The 27,710-nt window shown below is 43.1% G+C and overlaps 1 protein-coding gene and 1 long non-coding RNA gene across 4 annotated transcripts in view; one reads left to right on the top strand and one right to left on the bottom strand.

Moving 5' to 3' along the window:
* ZNF236 (zinc finger protein 236) overlaps positions 1-27,710 on the top strand; it is a 118,034-nt gene that overhangs the window by 9,192 nt on the left and 81,132 nt on the right. The window contains exons 2-5 of one of the 3 annotated variants that reach the window (XM_045527678.1): positions 1,508-1,591; positions 3,102-3,240; positions 19,376-19,518; positions 20,763-20,927. In XM_045527678.1, the coding sequence (XP_045383634.1) occupies positions 3,231-3,240; positions 19,376-19,518; positions 20,763-20,927 (318 nt within the window). In that variant the 5' untranslated portion in view covers positions 1,508-1,591; positions 3,102-3,230. Of the gene's footprint in view, positions 1-540; positions 1,592-3,101; positions 3,241-3,874; positions 3,979-19,375; positions 19,519-20,762; positions 20,928-27,710 lie in introns of those variants that run through there. The other 2 variants (XM_045527677.1, XM_045527679.1) reach the window with 2 other exon arrangements.
* Positions 477-3,614, bottom strand: LOC123621774. The gene is made up of 4 exons (XR_006729235.1): positions 3,522-3,614; positions 3,081-3,220; positions 2,412-2,995; positions 477-1,728 (listed from the first exon to the last, which is right to left on the bottom strand). It is a non-coding gene; the product is annotated as an uncharacterized LOC123621774 (long non-coding RNA).

Consider the following 27,710-nt stretch of genomic DNA (forward strand, 5'->3'; position numbering starts at 1 on the left):
CAAGGTGGGAGGATCACTTGAGGATGGGAGTTTGAGACCAGCCTGGGCAATGTAGCTGGACCCCATCCCTACAAAACTTTTTTTTTTTTTTTTTTAAATCCAGCTGGGTGTGGTAGTGTGCCCATGTCCCAGCTACTCAGGAGGCTGAGGCAGGAGGGTCGCTTGAGCCCTGGAGTGTGAGGCTACAGTGAGCTATGATCATGCCACTGCACTACAGCCTGGGTTACAGAGCAAGACCCTGTCTCTGCACAGCATAAATAAATAAATACATAAAATAGAATAAAATAAAAATAAATAAAAAAGTAATTCAGATCTTCCATCTCCATTCAAGATGCAATGAAAGGGACTAGATTTAACCTGTTTTTTTTTTTTTGTTTTAAACTGGGCACAACATATTAAGTGATAGCTCTCAAAATTTCAGACATCAGACAACAAAGGACATTGATCCCTGAGAGACAGTAAACAAGTGAGATCTTTTGGGGTGATTATCTTGATTGGAGTGATGGTTTGATGAGTGTATACATGTTAAAATGTTTCAAATTGTATATTTAAAATATATGTGATATTATATATGTCACTTATACCTCAATAAAGCTGTTAAAAATTAGAAACAGATCAGATATTATGAAGAAAGAGAAGCGTGCAACACCTGAGGGCAGGAAATATACCAAAAGGTGGTCCTAACTGGGCAGTGGGGGATGTTTACCTTTGATTAACAACTGAAGAGTTGATTAATATGTTGGACTGAATTGATACTTTATTTTCTAACTTAAAGTGACTTCAGGACATTTTATTATCTAAGAGTGATCAGAAAAATAATGGGATTTTTGTGAGTTTTCATCCTGGGAGGGGCGTGGCCCACTGGGCAGGCTGGAGCTGTGAGTTGCCTTGGTACCGCGCTGGGTGGACCAGCAGCGCACGGGCGAGTTGCTCTCAGTGTGCTCCCTTTGCCACGCACTTGACAGATGCCACACGGGTGTCATCCGTGGGACCCTCGCTGAGGCCTGGGCGTGTGCTCCATTTTATGAGAAGGGGTCGAGGCGGAAGACTCGGGGAGACTGGTCGGAGGCTAGTGAAGGGCCAGGATGTGGCATGCCAAAGCATGCCCGCGTGGCATACGGATTATTCGGAGCGAAAGGCATTTGAGTTTCTGAAATCCCTTGTCTGACTAAAAGCAGAGCCTCCCGGAAAGAACTCAATTATCAGGAGTCCCCTCCCAGATGCAGTTCTAATCTTGGCACCACACCCAGAAAGACATTGTCCGGAGACTATCAGATCTCTGTCTCTTCTCCTACGGGCCCATTTGTCTCTCAAAAAAAAGGTCACCTTATCTTCTATCAGTGCCTGTCTCCTCCCTCCTTTGCCCCTACTAATTTAGTATCTGGACTCCCACATACTAACTGCCCCTTTAAGATACCCCTCACTGAGTAGTCCCATGTACAGGCCTGATGTGTATGTTAAGAAACCTCTGTTTGTTTTTCTCTTTTCCTGCATGTCTGGGCTGGAGCCTGGAGTTCAGCTACACGGAGATGCAGGTGGAGCCACGGCACAGGGCCAGTGTGCGAAGTCATGGGATTGAGATTGCCAAGGGGTGAGTGTAGCGGAAGCCCAGGCAGGACCCCTGCAGTGTCCAGGGGCCAGGAGTGGGTGGGGACCAGCAAGGAAGACAGCGGTGAAGTCAGAGCAGGGCGCTGTGTACACGAGGCGCTTCTCTCCTAACGGACGACCCTGTGAAGCAGAACAAGCCTCCCACTGAGGACCACAAAGTGCTCAAAAGCCAGAATCCCAGAGAAGACAAGTCAGCGTTTGTGGCTGTTTTTGTGTAGGTGGCATTTTTGTTTGTATCTAGAGGTGGCAGTTTTGATGGCCTCCCAGGCCTAAGGGCAGAGTTGGATCAGATGCTACCAAGGATTTCCTCTATTTATTTTTACCCTGATATACATATATTTTTGTAAATTGCTTCAAATCCTTTTCAGAATAAAATAGGATACGAATTCATATACAATATAATCCAAATTGATTTATATGTCCAAACGTTTTTATGGTTTGCCTCCAATCTATTTTCTCAGCCTTATAACCTACTTCAATGCATGTGGAAAGTCAGATTTTGTCTAAACTTATTATGTAGATTCCTGCTTTGATGCAGCTAAAAGTAGCATGGGATTAAGAGATAAGCAGATTTGGTTTTGAATCTCGGATCTGCTTCCAAACTATGTGGCCTTCAGCAAATGAGGTAACCCCTCTGAACCTCCTTACCTTTATCCATAAAATGGTGCCTCAAATGACTGTTGTAAGGATTACTGGCATTTTATGTAAATTACTAGTGTTAAGGGGCACTCAAAAGCAGATGTGAATGAAATAATTACTAAAACCCATTTGCCATTCGCTGGGCTGGCTTCGAAGTGAATTACCTGGAAGTTAAATAACTTCTCTTGGATTTTCTCCCCCAGGCTCTCTGGCCTTTGGATCTTGTTTCTTTTTAAATACCTTATTTGCTCAATCCATGTAAACGCACACAAACATGTATACAAAGCACCTGACAAGTAAAAGATCCTTAGTTAATATTTTTCCCCTTCTTGCCCTGTTTTCTCGACTTGGAAAGCCCTTTTTTAATCGTCTCTACTTAAATGCAACTATTTTCTAAGACAGAGTTAAAAGAGTACCTTTTCTATTTTTATAATTAATCTTGTTCATCTCAAAGTTCTCCGGGGACTTTTAAAGCCTGTTATAACATTTTGACCGGTTTTGTGTCTTTCTTGCCCCACCAGGTTCTAAGTTTTTGGTGGGTAGATTGTTCCATTCACTTTTGTACTCCCCCATAGTAACTCGCAAGTAATTGGCAATCGTTATTTACTGCTTTGAATTAATTTTACTCAGGATGCCAGGATCAGGTTAGACCCCCGGGCTTACTTGCGCGATGCCTGCCGGGCCAAGCCTCTAACTCGACTCCGCTGCGCTGCTGCGTTTACCGAGTTAGAGTCCTGTGCAAGTTCGCCTGGACAAAGACAAAAGCACAGGACCAACCCGTTTGAAATTGTCAGTTTTAACGTACGACATCAGGTGAAAGGAGCATTACTGACTTCTGGCTATGTCCTCCTCAGGCGAGGGTGCTGTCTGAACCTGGGGTCCCAGGCCTTTCCCACCGCAAGCGCAGTTTGCGCAGGGACGCTGTCAAAGGCCCTTCTGAAACACCACGGGATGAAGTTCCCGAGAGTTTTCCCTGGAATTAAATGAACGCAGGTAAACACATGTCCACGCGTATTACACTCCCGGCACACGAAGGACCCCTGGCTGATTCGGGTTCCTTCCCCCTCTTTGCCACAGCCTCGAGCAGGAAGGCGGCTTCCACCTCCCAGGACGGGACGTGGCGGCCAGGCGGCCTGGGCCAGGGACCCCCTCGGCCTGCACTCCCCACGCCACCTGGACCTTCTCGCCCGTAGTGCCCTGGACCCCCCCCCTCCGGGACCCTCGCCCACCCACCTCCCCCCCCCAGGTCCGCTGTCTTTAGCGCCCTGATCCACCTGGGTCCTGAACCCCCGGTCCCAGAGCCCTCGGCCGCCCGCAACACCCGGCCAGGTGACCGCCGCGCTCGCCCGCCGTCCGCGCCGGGCCCGACGGCGCCGCGCATGCGCCCCGCGCCGCCCCCGCCCCCACCGCGCCCCGCGCCCCGCGCCCAACGCCCCCGCCGCGGCCCGCGGGCCATGGAACCCGCCAAGGCTGGCGCGGTTCGAGCGCTCCCGTCCGCGCGTTCGGGCGCCTTTCCCCCGTGAGCCCGGCGGCGCTCGCACCCGGCCGCCCGCCGCTCCGCCCGCCCCCGCCGCCGCCGGCCGGGCGCGCCCCCGCCCCGGTGCCCGCGCGTGCGCGCCCCCGCCGCCGCCCGTGTGTGTGTGAGTGCGAGTGAGGGGTGGTCCGCCGCGCCGACGATGCCGCGGGGCCGCCCCCCGAAGCCCAGGGAGAGCAAGGCGCGCGGCGACTCCGGTAAGGCCCGGCGGCCACCCACCCGCCCGACCGCCGGCGGCCGGTGCGCGGGGCCGCCCGCCAGTGCCCGGATGCGGCGCGGGGGGCGCCGGGAGCGCCGAGGCGGGGGCGCGGGCCGCGCGGACCCGGGCCGCCGCCGCGACTGGCCGGGCGGGCCGCAGCGCGGGCGGAATGATACGGGCGAGGCGGCGCGGCCCCTCCGCGCGCTGGGCCTACTTTCCTGGGCCGGGCGGCGGCGGCGGCGGCGGCGGCGGGAGGCGGGAGGCGAGGGCGCGGGCGGCCGCCCCCTCCTTCCCTGCCCTGCCCTGCCCCGCTCCCCCTCTCCCTTCCGCCTCCCCCGCTCCCCGCCTCCCCTTCCTCCCCGCCCTCCCTCTCCCTCCCCGCGTCCCCACCCCGCCCCGGCCGGCGCCGAGTTGTGGGAAGCGCCGAGTCCCGGCTCCGCCGCCGCCCTCCCCGCGCCCCTGCGGACGGCGCCCCCGCTCGGCCGCCCGCGGGCTGAGGAAACTGAGGAAGCGAGAGCCGCTTGGGCGGGGCACGCGGGAGGCCCGGACATGTTTCCTCAGTAATTTGTACTTGGTGGCGGTTCGCTAAGTTCACGAAATAACTCGGGTTTTGTCTTCAAGGAAGTGGGCAGGGAAGGAGGAGAGCACAGAACGTGGAAGCAGGCGCAGGGGGGCGGCATCGGGCCCTCCCCCCTCCTCCCCCCTCCTCCCCCCTCTTGCCCTCCTCTTTCTCCCTCTCACCTCTCCTCCCCTCCCCCTCCTCTGTTGCCCTCCCCTTCCTCCTTCCCTCCCACCTCTCCAACTCTCCCCCTCCTCCCTCCCCCTCCTCTACCCTTCCCTCTCCTCTTCCTCTCTCTCCCCAGTCCTCTCCCCTCCTCTCCCCCTCCCCTCTTGCCCTCTTCCTCCTCCCTCTCGCCTCTCCTCCTCCCCTCCCCCTCCCCTCTCCTCTCTCTTGCCCTTCCCCCCCTCCCCTCCCCTCCCCTCTCCCTCCCCTCCCCTCTCCCCTCCCCTCCCCCTCTTTTCCTCCCCTCCCCCTCTTTTCCTCCCCTCCCCTCCCCCTCTTTTCCTCCCCTCCCCCCTCCCCTCCCCCTCTTTTCCTCCCCTCCCCCCTCCCCCCCCTTTTCCTCCCCTCCCCCTCCCCCTCTTTTCCTCCCCTGTCTTCCTCCCCTCCCCTTCCCCTCCCTCCCCTGCTCCCACTCCCCCTCCTCTCCTCCCCCCCCCTGCCGGCTGGGTGGGCCTTCCTGTGCACCTGGCCCAGTGTGTGCACCTGCTGCTGTTTGGGGTTGAGTGGAGTGATCATATACAGGGCAGTAGTTTATTTCTAGCCTTTGAAAACACTTTGCTAGTACTTAGTCCCAGCACTCCTGGTGCTGAAGGACCACCAGTCTGCATAGGAATCTGTATGCCCTGACTTCCATTCAGTTCTGCTTTTATTTAACTGGTTCCTTAGGTTAGTGACTCTGTTATCCTTTCCTTTGGGGGATAAGTAAACTGAGGCTCATTACTGAAGAACAGAGGTGCCCCAGAAGACATGGGGTCTGGAAACTATGATGGAATGTGTTAATTTTGTTCTCTGACTGGGTTAGAAAGAAAGAGGTAGTGAGTGGGAGTCCACGTGAACTTACTAATGGGACATAAAGAGCTAGAAATTGCTGTACTTGATGGAGTTAATGTGGACATAGCAGATACGAATTTCAGTAGGAATATACACACTTCCTGTCGCATGTATGGACTACTTGCAGGAACGCTGGGGTGATAATACAGGTGTGCGCGTTTGTAGTTGGATAGTAACTGCTCAGAATTCTGATGAATGGCTGGTGGTGTCTGGAAGGAGGTCTTTGTTGCCTCTCACTGCTTTGGCCTTGGCCTTATTTTGTTCAGTGTTTAAGTTGTTGTTAACGTGCCTCTGCCGACCATAACGTAAGGTGCAGCGTCTCATGGTTACTTGGGAGAGGCTTAGTGTGGAGAAAAAGCATAAACCTCATTGACAGGCTGGGAACTTCTCCCACAGTGTTCCCATCCTGCCAATGGCATCATGTCGCCTGGTGTTTCAAGCCCCAAAGGGAGAATGATTCCATTTCTCTTACTCCCCAACACACTTCCTAATTAAGTCTTGTTGCTTCTGCCTCAGGAATGTATTTCCAGTCTGCTCTGCACTGTCATCTCCAGGGTCACCCCTGGCCTGGCCTCCTCTCAAGTGGACCGCTGGCCTCTGAGAGAAATCACCACTCGTCAGCCTGCGTGATCTTTCTGAATGTGAATCAGATGGCCGCACCTTATTAAAGCTCCACAGTGGAATCCTCATCCCTTTAACACAGACGTGCCCCTGCAGGGTCCTCACGGACCTGGCCTTCGTCCCACTCTTGCTTCTCTTTGCTTTTCTGGCTTGCTGCACTCGTCTGTGTTCCCTGGTGCACACTAATTGTAGTCTCAGGGCCTTTGCTCTTTTCTATTCTGAAAAATCATCTCCTTTTGGTCGTTCTGTGGATCTCAGTGCTTCGCTTCCTCAGAGAGGCCTTCCTCAAACCCGCTTAAAAGCAACCTTTAAACCAGTTGGTCACTACCACAGTGGTTCTCAAAGTGTGGTTCATGGACCCCTGGGGGTTCCCTGAGATGCTTTCAGGAGTCTGTGAGCTTAATAATTTCATAATGAGACTGAGACTGGTTAACATTTGCACCAATCGTACAGAAGCAATTGTGGGTACAACTGCTGACACATTAGCACCAACGAAGGTGGGGGTGGCACCGAACGGTGAGGCTACGTAATCTTCACGTGTTCCGATCTAAGATAACATTTGCAACACAGTGAATTCAGAACTAGATATGAGAATCCAACTGTCTTCTATTAAACCAGACTTTAAAAAGATTTGTGAAAATGAAAACTCTTCTTGCTGTGTTTTGGAACATACACTTTTTTCATAAAAATATGTATTTATGTTAACATGTAATAGACTTATTTTTAAATGAATAAATCTTTTAAAATTGCTAAGTTATAGTTTCTAAAAGAAATATCAGTAGATATAGCCTATACAAACTAAAGGTCTCTGAGGGCCTCGATGCTATTTGAGAATTTAAAGGGCTCTGGAGACCAAAGTGTTTGAGGCCCATTGCTCTATCAGTTATTCATACCTTCTTAATACCTTTCTCATAATTGAAATTATTTTGACTATTTTCTGTGTCACCCCATTATGAATTTTATTCGTAAGAAAATCCTGCAAGATATATAGGGATTTTTCAGAGAGGAAAAGTGACTTGGAATGTCCACCCAGCTAGTAAGTGGCAGAGTTGGAGCTACCTTTGAGTCCAAAACGTGTATTTTGTTGTTGTGCTTTGGTAAATTCATTGATTCAACAGCTATTTTTAGAGCGCTTGCTATGATAGGTGGGCACTGTGCTGGTGTACAAAGTTGGCAACAGACGTGGGCTCTGCTCTGCGTGTCCCGTGATGGTAGGAACACTGTTCTTGGCAGGAAGTAACAGGCACTTGGAGTCTAGGCTTCCTGGAGAAATGATGTTAAAATTGAAACCTAAAGAAATGAGTAAGAATATACCTAGTCTAAAACATTTCTTGAAGAGTCATTGGTGTGGGACAAAGTAAAGAAGTAAGCCTCTTCTGTGGACCGATGGGGAGGCTCTCATTGAGCGTTTGCTGTGTGCCGGCGCTACTCTGGGGCTATGAGGATGAGTGAGATAGGCTCTTTTTCTTCATAATTATTTTAGTTTACTCTTAATAAGCAATAATGTTACCTCGATGGAAACAACATTTTGGAATCTAATATGACTTCCATGTGTTTTTTTCTAATGGAATGGTGCAAAATTTTTCTCCTTAGCTTACACCTTTAGTTGGCCTCCTGTAAATTTTCTTTTTTTTTCTTTTTTGGAGGGATTTGTAATAACTTAGTTCATTTCCAGAGAGCTGAGACAGGCAGACCTTGAGCCAAAAGCATGAACAAGCCCTTTCTTGATCAGAATACCAGTTCAGGCCTTTTAGATTTCCTCAGATGAATTTAGGAACCTAAGGGCAGGTCGCTAGCAGGATAAGCTGGGGGCAGTAGGACTTTACCTTCTCCGGAGGCTGCAGGGGCCTTAGTGCCCTCAGGCTTCAGGATAACAGTGGAGTACTTGCTTCAGCCCCGCCGCAGTTATTAAGGGGAGACACCTTCTGCTTAAAATAGTTAACCTTCTAAAAATATCAAGTTTCTGTCCAAGGATGAAAAGATTTCTTCTTAAAGGAGCACCCTCCACTCCCCATAGTTGAACTTTTTAGGTGGGCAGAAACTTGGGACTCTTTAGTATTTTGAAGGAAGTGTGATTAGATAACCTCTAAAGATTTTATGATCCTGGAATAAAGTAGTGACTTAACATGGGTTTGAAATCTTTTGTCTTTCACACAAAACTAGCTTGGGAAAAACCATAATTCATTATTGGATAAAGTCGGTTCCACACTGTGTGTGTTATATGTCAAGCTGTTTACATTGTGTCTGTGGGCAGAGATAGTGTATCTACGCTCAAGGAATTAGCAATGTTTGCTACACTTTTTTGTCATAGAACTCCTTTTTCTCCCATTAAGTGGTGTTTGGGCAAAGCCCACAGCCCCACAGCGGTGGTCCCCACCCTTGGCAGCTGCACACACTATGGAATCTCCCGGGGAGCTTTCCAAGATCCCAGTGACCAGGCCCCGCCAGACCAATCCCATCAGAGCCTGTGGGGGGGGCATCTTCTGTGTTTGCAAAGCTCCCCAGGTGGTTCCACTGTGCCTCAAGGCTGTTCTGGTGGAAGAGAGGGAGGTCCAGAGATTTAGAGACAGCCTACACGTTTGAGGTGCCTTCCCCTGCAATATCTCTCAGTGTGGTTGAAAACTGTTGCTTTAGTGGATTAAAATTAAGGATTTGTGTAACCTAATGAGCTGCCATGAACAAAGACTGTGCTCTTAATACAGAAGTCAAAACCTCAGCTGTCTGTAGGTCAGATAGGTAATGCAAACTAGGGAAGCAGTTAACAGTAAGTCCCTCCTCCCCCTGCCCTGGCTTCCAATTCCACTGGTTAGTTTTACCTGATTTGAACTGAATTGAATTTAAGAGCATGAACCCACTTGTTTCTGGCTTTATTCATTTAGTATTTGTTTTTATGAGATTATTCCTGCTATGCGGCAGGAATGTGTTCATTTTGATAGTAATTCCATTGTATAAACATACTATCAATTATTCTTCAACTCTTGGTATTATATTTGGGTTATTTCCAGTTTTTGGCTCTTGAATAAGTGCTGCCGTAAACTTTCATGCATTTCTGGGATGTAGTGCATACTGCCAAACAGTTTTCCAGGGTACAGGTTTACTCTCCTACCAGCAGCGAATGAATTCCATTGGGTTGGTAGACTCAACAGCACTTAGTATTGTCTGACTGTTTATATTATAGTAGCCGTTTTAGTAAGTGTAATGGTATCTCATTTTGATTTTTAATTTGATCTGTGCTAATAAGGTTTTTATGTTTACCAGCCATTTGTTCTCTTTTGTTAAGTTCCTGTTTAAGGCATTAGCCTATTTTTCTACTGGGCTGTCTTTTTTCTTTTTAAAATAGTACTTTCTTTTCTAGTGCAATTTCAGGCTTACACAAAATTGAGCAGATAGTATGAGTTCCTGTACACCTTCTCTCCTCCCAGTTTCTCTGTTGTTAACATCTTGCATTAGCGTGATGTATTTTAATTAATGAGCCAGTATTGATACATTGTTATTAACTGAAGCCTATAGTTTACTTTAGGATTTTTCTCTGTGTTGTATATTCTGTCATTTATCTACCATACAGTATCACACAGTAGTTTCATTGACCAAAAAATGCCCTGAGCCGCATCTGTTTCCCCCTCTCTCCTGGACCCCTGGCAACCATGTTTTGATTGTATAGTTTTGCCTGCCCTCAGAAAGTATGTAGCTTTTTCAGACTGGTTTTTACTTAGCAGCATTCATTTGCATTCTTCCATGTCTTTTCATGACTTGGTGGCTCATTTCTTTTTATTGCTGGATAATATTCCATTGTATGGATATACCACAGTTTATTTATCCATTTACATCTTGAAGGAACTCTTGGTTGCTTCCAGTTTTGAGCAATTAAGAATAAAGGTGCTGTAAAGATCTGTGTGCAGGTTTTTCTTGGACATACGTTTTCAACGCATATGAATAAATACTGAGCACTTTGATTGCTGGGTGTATGGTGTGACCATGTTTAGTTTTGTAACAAACTGCCACACTGTCTTCCAAAATAGCTGTGCCATTTTGTATTCTCACCAGCCATAAATGAGAGTTTCTGTTGTTGGGCATCCTCAGCAGCATTTGGTATTAATCAGTTTTTTGGATTGTAGCCATTCTGTTAGCAATGTAGTTAGGTATCTCATTTTAAATTGCAATTTCCTGATGACATCTGTTGAGCATCTTTTCATAGGCTTATTTGCCATCTGTGTATCTTCTTTGGTGAAGGGTCTTAAGCCTTTTTATTATTGATTCATAGGAGTTCTTTATATACTCAGGATATGAGTTCTTTATACTTTCCTATTCACTCTTTTAAAGATATCTTCTTATGAAAGAAGTTCTTAATGTTGTCTAATTTATCAGTACTTACTTTTATGTTTTGGGGCCTGTTTAAAGAACTTTTGACAGCTGACATTATCCTATGTTTTCATCTGCACTCCATCTGAAATTGGTTTGGAGAGGAGAGGGTGAGATTTTTTTTTGTAAACATGTAGCTATCCAATTTATCTGCACTATTTGTTGGAAATACTATCCTTTCTTTTTTTAACTTTTAAAACATTTTTTATTAAATTTTTTTTTTTTTTTTTTTTTTTAGAGACAGAGTCTTGCTCTGTCAGCCAGGCTGGAGTGCAGTGGTGTGATTCTAGCTCATTGTGGCTTTGAACTCCTGGGCTCAAGCAGTCCTCCTGCCTCAGTCTTCCATAGCTCTGGGATTACAGGTGTGAGCCACCATGCCTGGCCTGTCTTTTTACTGTTGTTGTAAGAATTTTTTTTATGTATTCTGAATACTAGATCCTTAAAATAGATATATGATTTGCAAATATTTTCTCCTATTCTGTAGCTTGTCTTTTCACTTTCTTGATAGTGTCCCTTGGTACAGAAAAGTTTTAATTTTGATGAAGTATAATTTATTTGTTTTTTTTTTTTTGGTTATTTGTAGCTTTTTGTGTCATATTTAAGATACCATTGCCAAATCCACAGTCATGAAGCATTTCCCTTATGTGTTCTTGTAACAATTTTATAGTTTTGGTTCTTAAATTGAGGCCTTGATCCAATTCGAGTTAATTTTTGTATGTGGTGTGAGGTAGGGGTCTGAATTGATTGTTTTACCTGTATATATCTACTTGTTCAGAACCGTTTGTTGAAGAGAATCTTCTTTTCTCATTGAATGGTCTTGGCATTCTTGTCAAAAATTGATTGATGCTAGATGTATGGGTTTATTTCTGGACTCTCACTTCTGTTCCACTGGCCTGGCTGTCTTTATGCCAACACCATACTGTTTTGATGTGTCAATTATACTTAGTACCAAGATACATTAAAATAAACACATAGCCATTAGGATTGTTAGTTACTCTTGCGCCACCTAAAGTCACCTCAGGAATTGCTGGTGGTACATGTACTTTGAGAACTCTGTGTCCGTTTTTAGGAAACATGTAATTGTGCATTACTGGGCCTCACGCTAAAGCCATCATGCCAGTCGTTGCATTTATCAGCTTGAAAGTGCTTGGCAGAGAACCTTCAGCAGATGGGTTAAGTGTCAGATGTCGAGTGAAGTACATAGGTTTAAGGCAGAGCAGTGAACAGAGACAACTGTCTTTATTGTGTTAATTTGCATAAAATTATTATTTAGGAGAGCATGCAGCCTTTCTGTCCCATGACTAAGACAAAGGCCTTATTGGCTTTAAGGAGATTGCTTATGCTTAAGTAAATATTAGGGCTGTTTACTGTCGAAAATAATGCATGGTATATGTAAACCTTTAATGCCTTCCTAACTCCAGGACTTCACTGTGGTTGGGGCAGTACCTTGGCAGGTGGAAGACAGTGGAAGTTCCAGGGAATGCCGTAGTGACGAACATGACTCCCTGTGGAATTCCGGTTCACCTTGTAGGGCAGGAGTTGGCAAACTTTTTTTTCTTCGAAGGGCCGGGTGGTAAATGTTTTAGGCTTTGTGGGTCATATGGTCTCTGTTGAAGCCTGAAAGCTACCCTAGGGTAACACGTAAGCAGATGAGCATGGCCGTATTTCAGTGACACTTCGTTTACCGAAAGGTTAGACCTTCATTAGTTGACCCCAATCTGGAGGAAAAGATAGGAACAGCAAGTTGTATATTATTACCACTTTACTTTTGAGTAAACTGTGTTGACATATGACACACAGAACAGAAATTGTGGTCAGCTCAATGGATTTTTGCAAAGAACTCACTCATCATGTAATCAGCACCCAGATTAAGAAACAGGACATTAACAGCACCCTGAGGAGGCCTGTGTGCTTCATCCCAATCAGCAGCTTTGTCAGACTAGCCACTGGCCTGATTTCTAACAGCACGGGTTAGTTTTGCTTATTTGTCGAACTGTTTGTATAATATGAAACCATATAGATTGTTTTCTTGCATCTGGCTTGTGTCTGGCTCCTTCTATTGATATGTGAGATTCACCCATGCTTTGTATTCTTACCCATGTATTCTCGTTGTTTGATGGTATTCCGCTGTATGAACTGCTCCCATATATTTACCCATTCTGCTGTTGGAGGGTATTTGTGCTGTTTTTAGTTGCTGCCTGTTATAAACAGTGCTACTGTGAATATTTTAAACATGTCTTTTTGGTGCACATGCACACACATTTTTATTTGGGTTATACCAAGGGGTGGAATTGCTGAACTGTAAATTATGCATGTATTCAGCCAAATAGTTTTCCAGAGCGGTTGTAGAAATTTTCACTCTGCCTGGCAGTATTTGAGTTTTCCAGTTGCTCTATATCCTCTTCAATATTCGGTACTGTCTGTCTGTTTGACTCTAGCCATCCTGATGGGTGTGCACTTTACTTTTTTTGTTTGTTTTTGCTGTGACTGTGAGGGGTTGGTAACTTTAAAATAAGTATTTAAAAAATTGTTTCACATTTATTCTATAACTTAAATCTTTGCAACAACCCTGTGAGGTAGGACAGAAATCATTATCTTTGTGTGATGAGTCAGGCTGAGAGAGAGATTATTTGGTTCGTCAGAGACCCACAACTGATAACTTGGCAGGACAGAGACTCACCCTTAAGTCCTCTGACTCCAAATCCTGTATTTATCACTGTCTTCCTTTCTGTGACATGTATTCATATTTTAATCTCTAAATACCCATTTTCCAAGGTACATGTTTTATTGAAAACTGGGCTGAATCTCAGAATGTGCTCTCCACAGTTCTTTGTGGCACTCTTTAGCTCTATTTGGCATAAAAGTAGATATTTGTGTTGTTTCCGTGCTCAAATAAATTGTATATTTGTGGAAATGACAAATAGCATAATGGCAGCAAGCAGAACAAGAAATTATTCTATGTATAGAAAATCAGTTGTTTGCGTTATACTCAGGAATATGCTGCCAGATCATTTCAGAGGCCCTGTTACTTTTAGGTCTTGAGCCTAGAATTCTCAGTGTTCTAGTTAGAAGGTGGTGCTGTTAGATTCTTGAGGTTTTATTTTGTTATAGTGTACTGTAGTTTTGTTAAATTTGGATAATCTATGTGTAGTGCCTGAATGTACTCTACCCAAGTTAAAGTCTTTCTTTAGAAATAAAAATGGATAGGTAATAAAAAAAATATTTCAAAGGAGGTTGATATTGTTTTTAAATATAATCAGAATGTAGAAATATGAAGCATGAAAAGATAGACTTTATGCAACTACTTACAGATACTGACAAGATGAGCACTGAAAGCATACCTGGGTAGAGGTGACCCTGTTCCTGGGGAACCGTCTGCTGTGAGAATGCAAGTGAACTGACATTATTAGGGACCATTTAATGGGTTTGTGAATTGGTATTTATCTTTATATCACAGTTAAATTTCATATCATTTATTATGGTGAATACTAAAGTTTTAGAATATAACTGTTTCATTGAAACTAGTCATCCTTGTGATAACAGGGGTACATTTTCTTGGCTCTTAACTGAATATATTTTATGCTGAAATAACAAACAGTCTTAGGCTTACACATTAGTATATAAAGTTGTTGGTAAATTCTAAGTTCATGTGTTGTTTTTGTGCTAGGTACAAACTAGAAACTGGGGTCTCATCTCAGGAGCATAATTAATTAGGAGAGAGCCTTGAATTATTAATTGAAAATTAGTACTAGTTCTGCTGTGGTTAATTATGTGATTTTGACCAAGTGGCTTAATTTCTGTGGTGTTAGTTTTCTTAGCTGTCCAACCAACAGGGCATGGACTATATGACTCATCTTTTTCCCCCACATAAATTTTATTTCTTTTAAATTTATTTTTTATTTTTTATTTTTAGACAGAGGGTTCTGCTCTGTCACCCAGGCTGCAGTGCAGTGGCATGATCAGAGCTCACTGTAACCTTGAACTCCTGGGCTCAAGTGTTCCTCCCACCTTAGCCTCTTGAGTACCTGGGACTACGGGCATGCACCACTATGCCTAGCTAATGTTTGTATTTTTGGTAGTGATGGGGTCTTGCTGTGTTGGCCAGGCTGGTTTTGAACTTCTAACGTCAAGCGATCCTCCTGCCTTGGCCTCCTGAAATGCAGGGATTATAAGTGTAAGCCACTGTGCCTGGCTTTAATGCTTTTTGAGTAAGTAATACATTATCATGGTTCAGAATTGAATTCAGCGATGAAAATTATGTGTCTTCCTTACCATCCCCCATCCCCCATTCCCCAGTCAGATGTATCTTTTACACAGGTAACCAGTGCTATTATTTTTTTCTATAGTGTTACAGGAATGTTTTATGCATATAAAAGCAAATGCACAGTATATCTCTGCTCCACCCACTTTTTTTTTTTTAAAGAAATAACATGCAGAACCGGGAATTATTTTTCCATATTAGTTACGTTTCATTTCCAGATTAGTATCTACTTATGACTGAATACATTCGAATAGATAATAGCTAAAATTCAAAAAAATGCAAGAGTCTTCTCTGGTTCTGCCAACCTCTGTAGGTGCAGGTGGTTTTGAGTCGACAGGTTTTCCTTCCTAGAGGAAGGCAGGTGCTTAAGGCTGGTGCTGTTGACCTAGTTTGGAGTATTTGGTCTGAGAAGGAGTCTACAAAGAAAATAATGCAGACACATTTCAGCTAGCTCCTGGGAACAACCAAATGGCTAAGGTATATATGTATAAAATAAGAATAGTTGGAGGATACATAACAAGGTGGAAATAGATCACATTTCACATAGGTAATTCTGAGATGGAGGGCATGAGGCTGGGGGTAGGAATTAGATAAATTAGTCTTGGGAGCTTCAGAAACTGCTTGTCTGTCTCCAGATATTTATTAGGTACACGTTATGTACCAAACTTTGTGCAGCAGAAAGGGTTCCTGGGCCCAAACACTCAGAGTTTCACCTGGTAAAGTCCACCTGCATTAAAACCTGAACACTGACACATGTGGGAGGAGCGGTAGAAAACAGGAAGAAAAGAAAGTAGAAGGAAGTTTACAGAAGTAAAGAGGAGGAGAAAGAATGGTAGAGATTATCTGACATGGTGGCAGTTTGAAGTATGGACTCCCAGAGAGGTGCCTGGTGGCAGAGAACGTGAGGGTGATGGGATGAGGAAGCAGGAGCAGCCTGTTACCTGGCTGGGGCCGGGTGGCCGAGGAGGTGCAGGCTGAGAGCAGAGAGGAAGAGCAACCATATCGTGGAAAGACTTTTATTCAAAACATAAAAATAAAAACACATACAAAGTTTGAGAGTTGGCTCTGTTACTGTAGAAACTGAAACTGATAGATCTCTCATTCTAATATTAAAAATACTTTATCAGGATTTATTGATAACTGAGCTCTTAAATGCACAATGCTTCAGAGTTTGTCATGAGAAGCAAATTTCAGTGAAATCCGTGGAGTGCTCTAAATGCAATAGGATTTATTGATCTTGGCTGCCTATCCCAGAGAGACATTTGTATAAGAGATCAACCCAGGGTCTTTAGATGGAGATAAAAGACCTTTGACATTAAGATTCAGCTGGTTAGCCTGGTTTGCTGGTCTTCATCTGGGAAGAGGAACGGTTTTTAGGGTAGCTTGTCTGGTCCCAAGTCATGACAAGCCAGGCCTGAGTATATGGAATGGTGTGATTGTGGAGTGAGGGCAGAGGAGTGAGGGTGGGCCATTGGTGCCCTGTTGTTCCCGCATGATCAGGAAGCGTTGTCTTACTTGCTCTGCACAACTCTGAGATAGGCTTTATTATTTTGTGGGTAGCAGACAGATAGCTATTACTATATTCTATTTAGAATCTTTATTTTTGTGAAGAGTTAGATTGATTTTGATGCTATTATCCAAATTACTTTTTCTACAGGCAAAAAGAGCTACTTAAACATTTTCTGATCATTGTACCATCAGTTTTTGTTTAATTTTGATAGTAAATTTAGAGTTCTTGGTAGCAGAAAAGGTGAATAGTTACAGTGAATGGTGGTCATATTTTTATGTATAGGGTGACTGTCTGGGTCAGCTGCCTTAGAATTCTCCATGTGAGTGCCCATTACACCAGTGAAATCTCACGGTGATTTACCCCGGTCTTCTCAGGAGGTAGGATGAACTCTTAGATTTGATAATGGCTAAATGCAGGCAGGCAGGCGTGTGTGTGCGTGTGTGTGTGTGTGTGTGTGTGTGTGTGTGTAGGGAGGCCGCAGAGAATACCTGACTTGGGAGACACGGGAATGTTTGCTGCCAACTTCTCATGTGAAGTTCTTTTAGCTGCTTTTAAAAAATTCAACTGCCCTCTGGAGGGCTGTCCCGTTAGGAGGCCGCCATTCATTTGATCCTGTCTGTCTCAGATCACAGCCCCTGAGGAGTCTGATGGCCTCTGGGCCGCAGAGACCCCTGGGACAGTGGAGGTGTGGGCAGGCGTATGGCCAGTGCCTGCAGTTTCAGCAGGGTCCGTTCTCACCGGCAGCTCAGCCTTGGTCCCCCTCGGGTGACAGCCTCACCGAAGGACACAGGAATCTAGTAGACACTCTGGGGACCGAAAGTTTGAAGACTAGTGAAGGAAAGGGTTTATTTTGAGGCCCAGGAGCTGCCTAGAAAGAGCTGACTGAGCAGAGGGAAAGCAGAGGAGGTGTGGCCGGCACAGGCCCGGCCTGGCAGGAGGCGGCAGGGCTGGGCAGGGCCTTCCCCAGGGACAAGAAAGAGCTGCCTATCACAGCAATGTTCCCTGGGCAAAGTGACAGCCTAGAAAGGCTTTGGATTGTAAACTTATGCTCCAATGTGGCACTCAATGTGGTTTTTTTACACATTTACAAACAAATTATTAAGTTTGTCTTTAAACTAAATTAATATTATATTATCACTGTTTGGAAGGAGGGACTTTTGAAAAAGTAATTTGTTATGTTTTGAGCTTTGTTAAGGAGAAAAAATAAAAAACTGTTTCTGGAAAAGCCTTCATTCATAAGTAAAACAATGTTCATTTTTCAATTTTAAATGTAAAGTTCCACGTCTCGGGATTATCTATCAACTGCAATAAATTAAATCCCTTCTTATTTTTGAGTAACATGTTAAGTAATTTCAACACAGAGTCTGTGAAAATTGTTTTATTCCACATCCTGACATAGCTTTTTAATTTTGCATTTCAGAAATTAAGTTGAGGAGCTCTTTCATTACTGTATTCAGCCTTTAGGTTAAAACACTTGCTAGTGAGTTCTTAAAACACAATTTTCAACAAATATTTTCCTTGTTCCCTCCTAACCTCCAAACTATTTCTTACCATACCACAGACTTTTCCAAAGGAAATGATATATCAATTGATACGATCCCAACTAGCATTTTGTTTGGTCTGGAGAGTCATAAAGCATTTTGCCATTAGTTGCAGTGTAGAAATTTGGAAGTATGATCTTTGGACAGTATGTGAATATAGTTAAAGACATGTAGAATGAAAATTATGTGTATCTTTTTCTTTGTGGATTCATCATTGTTGTGTATGAAGTTGTAGTCTTTTGAATTACATTAGCATTTCTTGAACCTGGAATTTGCCTTTACTCAAGGATCCATTGCTAAGTTCCCCCAGCTGTCTCCGCTGCACCTCCTACATCCCCCCTTTACCCCAGCTCCCCTTCCTTGGGATTTCACAGTCCTTGCTAAGAGGCAGATTCCGCCTAGGCCAGGAGACTGGGCAAAAATTGGAACTGCAGGCTGTTTTAAAGCAGGGATTTAAAGGTTTGTAGAAAATGTTGAATGCCCGTGTTTACTACTCGGGCTTTTGAGAAGTAGGGTCTTTCTTGAGCTCCTTGGGTCTTCAGTTTAATCCCTGCCCTACTCTCACATTTCTGAAGTCTGATATTTTTGGATCAAATCTGATACAAAGAGTTGTATGCAGTATATTTCTAGTCTTTGTATAGTTAAGGCATATTATATATTTATGCCCAAATGATAGACTTGGAGTATATTTACTTATTTTAAAGAACTGTGGAGATTTAGGACATCTTTGTTTTATGACATTCTTGACAAGTTTTATGATTGTTCTGTGATATGTTATTTGTCCTCTTTAGTCTTACTTGAAAGTACCTTTAAGATTAAAGCAGTTTACCTGGGTGGGTTTATAGAAACCCTTTGTGTAAACTGGCAACTGTCCGAGACATTGCCATCGCTTGTCTTCCTAAGCCGTGACTATGTGAGAGAATGGAGTTTTTTCTTTGACTTTATCTTGCTTTGTAGCACTTTTCATAGATAGTTTGATAGTGAGTTAGCCTTTAAAGGCTTTAATATTTCTGCTAGAGTTTTGTTTACTGAGTGATTTAAGAAACAATGTAGATTATTGATAGACTCACAAAGTGATTTAGAGGTGGCATGCCTCCGTGGTTGTAGTGACTTTGAAACAATATTAAGGAGGTTTGCAAGATTTAAGAAACAGCATCAAGGGGTGTGTGTGTGTGTGTGTGTGTGTGTGTGTGTGTGTGTGTGTGTATGTGAAGCCTCAGGAATTTAGTCTCAGGTTTCTAAAAATTCTACCAACAAGAACTTAGAATTCTGTAGTCCACTGTTTCAGTCATCCCAATCACATGTATTTCTAACTTTAAAAATAAAGCATGTCCATTTCTAAAATTTAGTCTGTCATTAATTTTATCTAAAGTCTCTCATAAATCTCTGACATATTTGGTTTTTAAATAATAACCAAATAATTTAGTTTTATTTACATAATGAGAATAACAACTGGTATTTATTGTCTATACTTATGCAATTTTATAGATGGAGTTTTAACATTGAATGCGGAGAACACTAATTATGCCTATCAAGCTCCAAACTTCCATAAATGTGAAATCTGTCTGCTATCTTTTCCAAAAGAATCCCAGTTTCAACGCCACATGAGGGACCACGAGCGCAATGACAAGGTATGTATTGTCAGAAGGGCTATCAGGAATGTGAGCGTTGAAACTGGAGGTATTGTAAAAATCAACACATAAAACCAAAATTTTTCTTACCATTTAGGTTCCTAAATTGTAGAACATTTTATATTATACAAATAAATATTTTGGCAATTTTTTTTAGTTGTAGTTGTATTGCTAGCTATCATTAGATAATGAGAGAAAATGAGAGCTTGTCCTAGTGAGTGTATATATTTGTGTTATTTATGAGTGGACAAAGAAATATTTTAGAAATACGACTTTTTTTTTAGTAGTTTAAATTTCATGTATGACTGAACACAGAATCGGTGTATTCTGAAGTATTCTTCTCCAGCAGGGAGTTTTACTCTTTAGTGGTCTTGCATTTTAAAGTGGTATTCTAGATGCTTTAGATCCTGTCTCAGCAGGATATCTTAAATAGAGATTTGAACCCTGTTTTGCAGTGTCTCTTGTGGGATAGGTCAAGAATTTTAGTGTCTTAATGGAATGATTTTCCCGATAGATGGAAAGTGGCAGTTAAAACTATAATTAAAAAAGTGATTGCCGACCTTTCTTTAGGTAGGAGAATGTAAGGTATTGAGTCATTTGAGACCAGAAAAATACCAGGGACCAGGCTTTACTTTCAGCATGCATAATGCTTTTTAACTATAATAATATAATGTGAACACTAGTACCCACTGGCATTATTTTCTCAAGTTGACAATCTGCAGATACTGACTTACTCATTAGGGTTTGGATACTTCAGAGACATACTAGTGATTATCTTTCTATAAGAGGAAGAATACCTTCCATTTTGGGAAATTTTAGACAGAGATAAGCAACTCTGTTAAAACCTAGTAAAAATTTATATGATTACTAGTTTTACTTGAAGTGGTTTTGTTTCTAACAGTGGAATTGGTCAGAAATAGAAGGGAAAAGTCCAATTTAATGAGTTCAAGTTTCTCACATATTTTTTCATAGAGACTACAACCTGATAAATTTATATGCATCATTTCTTATTAGGAATATTTTCTACATATACGTGTTTTCATCCTTGTAATCCTCTGAGAAATTCTATCAGGAGCTTTACTGTGTCCATTTTGGATTTATTGACTTCAGGTCTGTTAGAGACTTCAGAAGTTTTTTAGTATCTATAGATTATGGTACTTGTTGATATTTTAATAACATTTACTGAACAAGCATCTGTGGAAAGATTGTATTTCAGTGGCTTGTTTACTTTTCTCTCCAAATAGCCACATCGATGTGACCAGTGCCCCCAAACATTTAATGTTGAATTCAACCTGACACTTCATAAATGTACCCACAACGGGGAAGATCCTACCTGCCCTGTGTGTAACAAGAAATTCTCCAGAGTGGCTAGTCTCAAAGCGCATATTATGCTACATGAGAAGGAAGAGGTAATTGTAATCATTTTGCATATACTTTGTTAACTGGTTGTTAAAATGCATCTGATCATTAGGAGGATTTTAGCTATAAACTAGTTTTAAAAGCCTCTTGTATAGATTTTTAGGAGCTAATTATCATTCAATTTGCCTTGACTAATCTCCAGTTCACTGATAAAATGTTTATCACAGTCAATACCTTAGGGTAGAGACATTTTAATATGTCCACATTAGCTGGCAGAGGCCCCCTCACCACCTTTTTTAAAAAAGAAATTAACTTTTGTAGCATTCTTTAGTAGCCAAAAGTAATTTTTCTGCTTCAGAAGATAGAAGCAGAGACTCCTTGCTTGGCTTTGGATCCTCTGGCCCAAGGGATTCTGGGGGAAGAGCAGAAATTCACAGTGGCCCCAAGCTGGTTGATACACTAAGGTGAAGGCTCCTACGGCCGTAAGGCCGCTCTGGGGACAGCCCTGAGGGTGACAGGACCACAGTGCTGAGGTGAGGTGGGGCTGAGCGGAAGTGCAGACAGCTGTTGCTTCAAAAGTGTGCTCTTCCTGCTTCCTGCCCCGCTTAGGAAAATGTAAAAGTAAAAAGGAGGAAATAAAAGTCATCTCTAGTTCTGAGATAGTTACTGATAGCTATTTGGTATATTTTCTTCCTGAGACAGAAAAACAGATACATTATTTAAACTGCATGTGCAGACGGTCCCTGACTTACGATGGTGTGAAAGTGCCACCCATTCAGTGGAAACCGTACTTCTCTTGTGAGGCTGAGCAAGCTGCTGTCCCAGGCAGCGGGCGGGGGTTTCTGGCTTTCGATATTTTCAGTTTGCAGTGGGTTTATCAGGACTTAATCCCATCCTGAGTCAAGGAGCATCTGTATAAAATTTACATCCTAAAAATTGAATTCATACTTTCCGCATAGGTTTAGATACTCTTTTTATAAGTGCCTTTAATTTTTATTTTAAAAGTTTATTTTTATCTTTTAAAATCTTATAAGTAATTCATTTTTACTTTGCAAAAGGTTAGAAACCAAAGTAACATTAAAAGCACCCAATGCAAGGCTGGGCGTGGTGACTAATGCCTGTAACCCCAACACTTTGGGAGGCCGAGGCGGGAGGATTACTTAAGGCCAGGAGTTTGAGACCAGCCTGAGCAACATAGCAAGACCCTGTGTCTACAAAAAAAAAAAAAAAAAAAGAACCTAAAAAGCAAAACAAAACACCAGTGGTGGAATTTAAAACAGTTGAACTCATAGAAACAGATAAAATGGTGTCACCAGAGGCTGGGGGGGGAGGATGATGGGGAGATGTTGGTCAAAGGCCACAGAGGAGTAAGTTCAAGAGCTTTGTTGTACATCTGGGATAGTACAGTCAATAACAATGCATCATATGTTTGAAAATTGCAAAGAGTATATTTTAAAAATATGCCACAAAGAAATATGTTTGTGAGGTAATGCATATGTTAAATAGGTTGATTTAGCCATTCTGCAATGTATACATGCACCAAAACATCATGTTGCACACCACAAATATGTATAATTTTTACTTGTCAATTAAAAAAAATTAAAAAAATTTTTAGAAAGCACCCATAATCACACTAATTCAGACTTTTTATACATACTTTCTATAATAGTTTCCATGTTTAAAAATTTTTTTTGATACAAAAATAGGATTATGCTACTGTACAGACTATTTTGTAATCTACCTTTTGCCCATAGTATATTGTAAATATGTCCTTCCTCTTCTCACTTATTATCATGAGTGTTTTCTTATACCAATATTTTAAATTATTAGTGCTTTAATATTAAAGTATTCAGCATCTGGGCTTATAATATTTAATCATTTTAATTATTGTTTAACATTTTAGTTTATACTTTTTCAATATTATAAATTTTATAGTACATTCTTACATATGAATCTTTAATTATTTCCTTAGGATAGATTCCTACAGTTGGATTTACTGAATTGACAACTATGACTTCTATTTTCAAGTTCTTTATAGAATGCCGCATTACATTTTAGAAAGCACATTCTGATATATACCTTGTCTTGTAGAGTATAGGAATGCCTGTCTCACACCTATAATGCTCTTCAAAAATGGTCATAGTTTTATTTTTAAAAAAGCAGAAAACATATTAAATACTGGAGTATTAACATATTTTGGAATAAGTACTATGTGTACACAGTGAGAAATCAAACAGGAGAGAAGAGTACAGACAGTAGGAAGTTAAGTTGCCTTTGGATCCCCTCGCAGTTCTGCTCCCCAGAAGCAGCTTCTGTTAGTAGTTTCTTTTGTATCCTTCCAGGGACTTTCTGTGCCTGCACAGATCTGCTGCACCCCTGCTGATCAACCCTTGCTGTTCCCCACCTTTTCTCCAGTAACTGTATCTTAAATATGATTCCACATCTGTTAATCACAGAGAAAGCACCTTCTTTTTAACAGTTGCATGGGGGGTTGTTTGTGTGCTAATTAATTAACAGGTCACTGTTAGGTGTGTAGGTTTTGTTTATGTAGACCAAGCTATGGTGAGCAAATATTCTTGTATGTGTTTGGGTTCTCAGGGTGGGCAGTTGTGTATCCCAGGGGATGTTTTGGTTGTCACTGCTGCGGGGCTGGGGGTGGGGTGCTGCTGTTAACCAGTGAGCAGAGGTCTGGACGCTGCCAGGCACCCACAGGGCACAGGGCAGCCTCCAGCCCAGGGAACGAGCTGGCCCCAAATGCTGTTAGTGTGAGGTTGAGGAAACCTGGGCTAATAGAAAGGTAAGATTGATCTTAGAAATGGCATTGTTAGGTCAAAGGAGATGTGAATTTAAAATTTTGATATTGTCATATTATTTTCCAAAGAGGTTTTATCAGTTTATGTTCCAGCCAATAGTGTATGAAAATGCCCATTTCTTCATACCATTTTCAGTACTCTACGTTGTAAAATTTGTCTCTTCCAATCTGGTAATTTTAAGATGGTATGTTTTTGTTGTTTTAATTTATATTTCTTTAATTATGAGTGAAGTTTGGTATCTTTACATGTTTATTAGCCATTAGTATTTTTTCTTTTAATTTTCTTAATTTTTTTGGATGGTAGGTTGGTAGGAATCATTGGTCTCATTCTTGTAGATTTGTGTGAGCTATTTACATATCTAGAAAGTTAGTTTTCTCTGCCCTGCGTGACAGAATTCATTCTTGGCCTCTGGTTTTGTTATTTATTTATTTATTTTTCTGGCACAAAGTTTTAAATTGTCATATACTCAGACTTTCAATCTAGTTATTTATGGATTCTGGTTTTTGTGACTTGATTAGAAATGCTTCCTAATTCTAAAATCATTTTTAAAAAAATCCCACCATATCTGAAAAGATCCACACATAGACAGTGCAGCGCACGCGTGTGGAAATCGTGAAGTTGTGAGCTGTGGTGGTGCCTCCAGTTGCAGCCCGTCCTCACCACCTCCCTTCATGTCTGTCCTCCCACCCCCTACCCCATACCACCCAACAGCGTTCAGGGTGTGTCCCCCGTCCCCCCAGCCCCCGCCCTGCCCCAAGGGAGGGGATGGTTGAATGTTTGCCCGCCCATCCCCCTCCCTGTGGCTTTATGGGCATCCCTTTGAAGCCAGCCAGGTCGCTCCCCCCAGTTGCACCCCTGGAGACACCCCGCTGCTGTGAGCCCAAGCCCTCCCTCTCCCCCCTACGTTAGGTGCCCCCATCAGGGACCACAGAGATGCAGCCCAGAGTGGAGGAGGGATGGAGAGCTGGCAGGTGGTCTTTGAATATTTGGATCCTCACTTACTACTAAAAGTCAAAGAGGTGCAAAAGGGTAAGACTCTGCCTCTCCAGTACCCCAATACCCCGTCACCCCATTCCTGTCTGCCTTTCCGGGGGTGCTCCTGGTTTGTCCAGTTTATCTTTGATAGGTTTCTCTCTCTCTTTTTTTTTTTTTTTTTTGAGACAGAGTCTCACTCTGTTGCTTGGGCTAGAGTGCCGTGACGTCAGCCTAGCTCACAGCAACCCTAAACTCCTGGGCTCAAGCAGTCCTTCCTGCCTCAGCCTCCCTAGTAGCTGGGACTACAGGCATGCACCACCATGCCCAGCTAATTTTTTCTATGTATTTTTAGTTGTCCGGTTAATTTCTTTCTATTTTTTGGTAGAAATGGGGTCTCACTCTTGCTCAGGCTGGTCTCGAACTCCAGAGCTCCAGTGATCCTCCCGCCTTGGCCTCCCAGAGTGCTGGGATTACAGGCGTGAGCCACCGTGCCTGGCTGATAGGTTTCTCTTTGTAATGATAAGCAAATGTTTGTGTGTTCTTATTTTCCTTTTCTGGCTTATTATTTCATGTGAACTTCTAGAATTTTATGTAGTTAAAAATAGGCTGGTATTTTTGATTGTGTTAAATTTTTAAGTTGTTTCAGGGGAAAATTGAACATGTTTACAATGTTGAATCTTTATGAGAACATGGAACATCAAACATCACTCTAATATTTTGTTCATATGAATTCAGTATGCTGTTTAAATTTATTTTTAGTATTTTAAGATTTTGAGTGATACCAGTTAGCGGAGTCTTTGCATTAAATATTGTTTGTCCATAGGGAAGCAGTGCAATTCGTGTGCTAGTTTTGTAGTCTTCTGCCATCCTGCTGCATTCTCTTGACCTTCTCAGCTGCACAACCTCATATGCCAATAACAGGTAGTGAGTGTTTTTTGCTTTGTTTTCAACTAGCATATCTGCAGTTTCTTTTTTAAAAAACTCACCTTTAGGCCAGCGCGGTGGCTCACGCCTGTAATCCTAGCCCTCTGGAAGACTGAGGCGGGTGGATCGTTTGAGGTCAGGAGTTCGAGACCAGCCTGAGCGAGACCCCGTCTCTACTAAAAATAGAAATAAATTATCTGGACAACTAAAAATACGTATAGAAAAAATTAGCCAGGAATGGTGGCGCATGCCTGTAGTGCCAGCTACTCGGGAGGCTGAGGCAGTAGGATCGCTTAAGCCCAGGAGTTTGAGGTTGCTGTGAGCTAGGCTGATGCCACGGCACTCACTCTAGCCCGGGCAACAAAGTGAGACTCTGTCTCAAAAAAAAAAAAAAAAAAATCACCTTTAGATCCTTATTTGTTATTGCAGTAGGTAGTGATGGCAAATCTCTCTAACTTTTTATTCTGAAAAATTTTAAACCTACAGAGGAGTTGAAAAGAATGGTACAATGGATATTTGTATATAACATTTCTCTGGACTCACCAGTTGTTAAAGTTTGCCAGATCTTAACATCTCCTCTCCACCCCTCCCTGCTGCCCGTCTCCCTTTTTTGAACAATTTTGACGTAAGCTGCAGAAATCATGTTAGTTTGCCAGCAAATACTTCATGATATACCCCTTAAAATTAAAGACACTTTTCCTATTTTCACAAAACAAAATCACACTTAAGGGTTTAATATTGGTATAACAATTCATTTTCAGAGGGTCCTCATCTGGAAAAGAAGAGAGTGACTTATTACAAGAGTGTGGCAGGGAAGTTAGTTTTGACTAAAAGATACTTCTCTTTTGACTCTAGAAGAAGGGGGAGTGCTCAGGTGGAGATGGGGTGCAGGTGCAGGAGGATGGGAGGGCTCGGGTGGAAATGGGGTGCAGTGGGGGGTGCAGTGGAGGTTGCCGTGGAGAGCTCGAGCTGTCTCCCAGCCTTCTCAGACCAGATTTTCCTGGTGTCTCAGTAAGTTTTCATGTACTTTAAGGCAAAAGCCAAGACCTGTGTTTATGAACTGGTGAGATTCATTGGATTTAATAGGTATTTATATCTTCATAACGTAGTAGCCCTTTGAAAGACTAACACATACATTGGGGTATTGCACAGCTTTTTTATATCCTAGGATTTCTTATTCCACAATCATTTTCATATTAATTTTCATATTAATTCTTATTAAGATAGTTTTCACCCTGTCTTTGTGTTTTAACCACACACCTGTGGAAACTGACCTTTATAACATTACGATCTTATTGAAACAGGGCTAGTTTTTGTTGTGTTGGACAAATGTTGGCACTGCTGTTCCCTTGCACATGTAAACTACCCCTAGGTCTCCTTCTGAGCGTGCCGTGGTGCCGGGGGCCTCTGTGGATGGGTTGGGACTGAGGCTGTAGAGCCTCGGTTTTCTCTGTGCAGTGGGGCCGTTGCTCTGTCTTCGCAGGAAGGTGGTGGCCTAAGGGAACTGGAGGCAGGTGTGGGAGGCCTGTTTTGGGAAATGGGAGCAGAGCCCGAGTGGGGCAGACTCGGAGTGGGACTCGCCTGAGTGTGGAGTCCTCGCCTCAGGGGGCTGCGGTTTCCCTTCCAGTTCTCAGCAGGCTGGTGGGGTGAGATGCTTGTCTGGTGGAGGTCGAGGTTCATGAAGCCTGTGTTATGGAACAACAGGGGAGTCAGCAGCGGGGGGGATGTTGGCCAGAGAGTTAACGTGATGAACCATGTGGTCCCGGCGGAGAAGTGAAACTTGGGCTGCATGTGTTAATCCTCTAGCAGGAGGGGACAGGTGGGTGCCTTTGACCGCAGGCGTCTGTGCACATTGCAAATTCTGGGCTGTCACCCCAGGTGACATGGAGGGTGGAGATGGCCTTCTGAGCCCATCCGCACAGGTCACCAGAACAGCGAGCTTTACTGTCTTCCATTCTAGTGTTTCTTCAGATACGCCTTTTTAAAATCTATTATGATTTCCTCCATACCTGAAAAGAGAACTCACAGTCACTTACCACTTCCAAAAGCTAGCTCTTAGGTTTTTGTACATTACTTTCAAAATTTTCCGCAGATTTTGTCCAAATTTTCTTATAGATCTCT

The sequence above is a fragment of the Lemur catta genome, chromosome 16 (assembly GCF_020740605.2).
Source record: "Lemur catta isolate mLemCat1 chromosome 16, mLemCat1.pri, whole genome shotgun sequence".
Taxonomy (NCBI): domain Eukaryota; kingdom Metazoa; phylum Chordata; class Mammalia; order Primates; family Lemuridae; genus Lemur; species Lemur catta.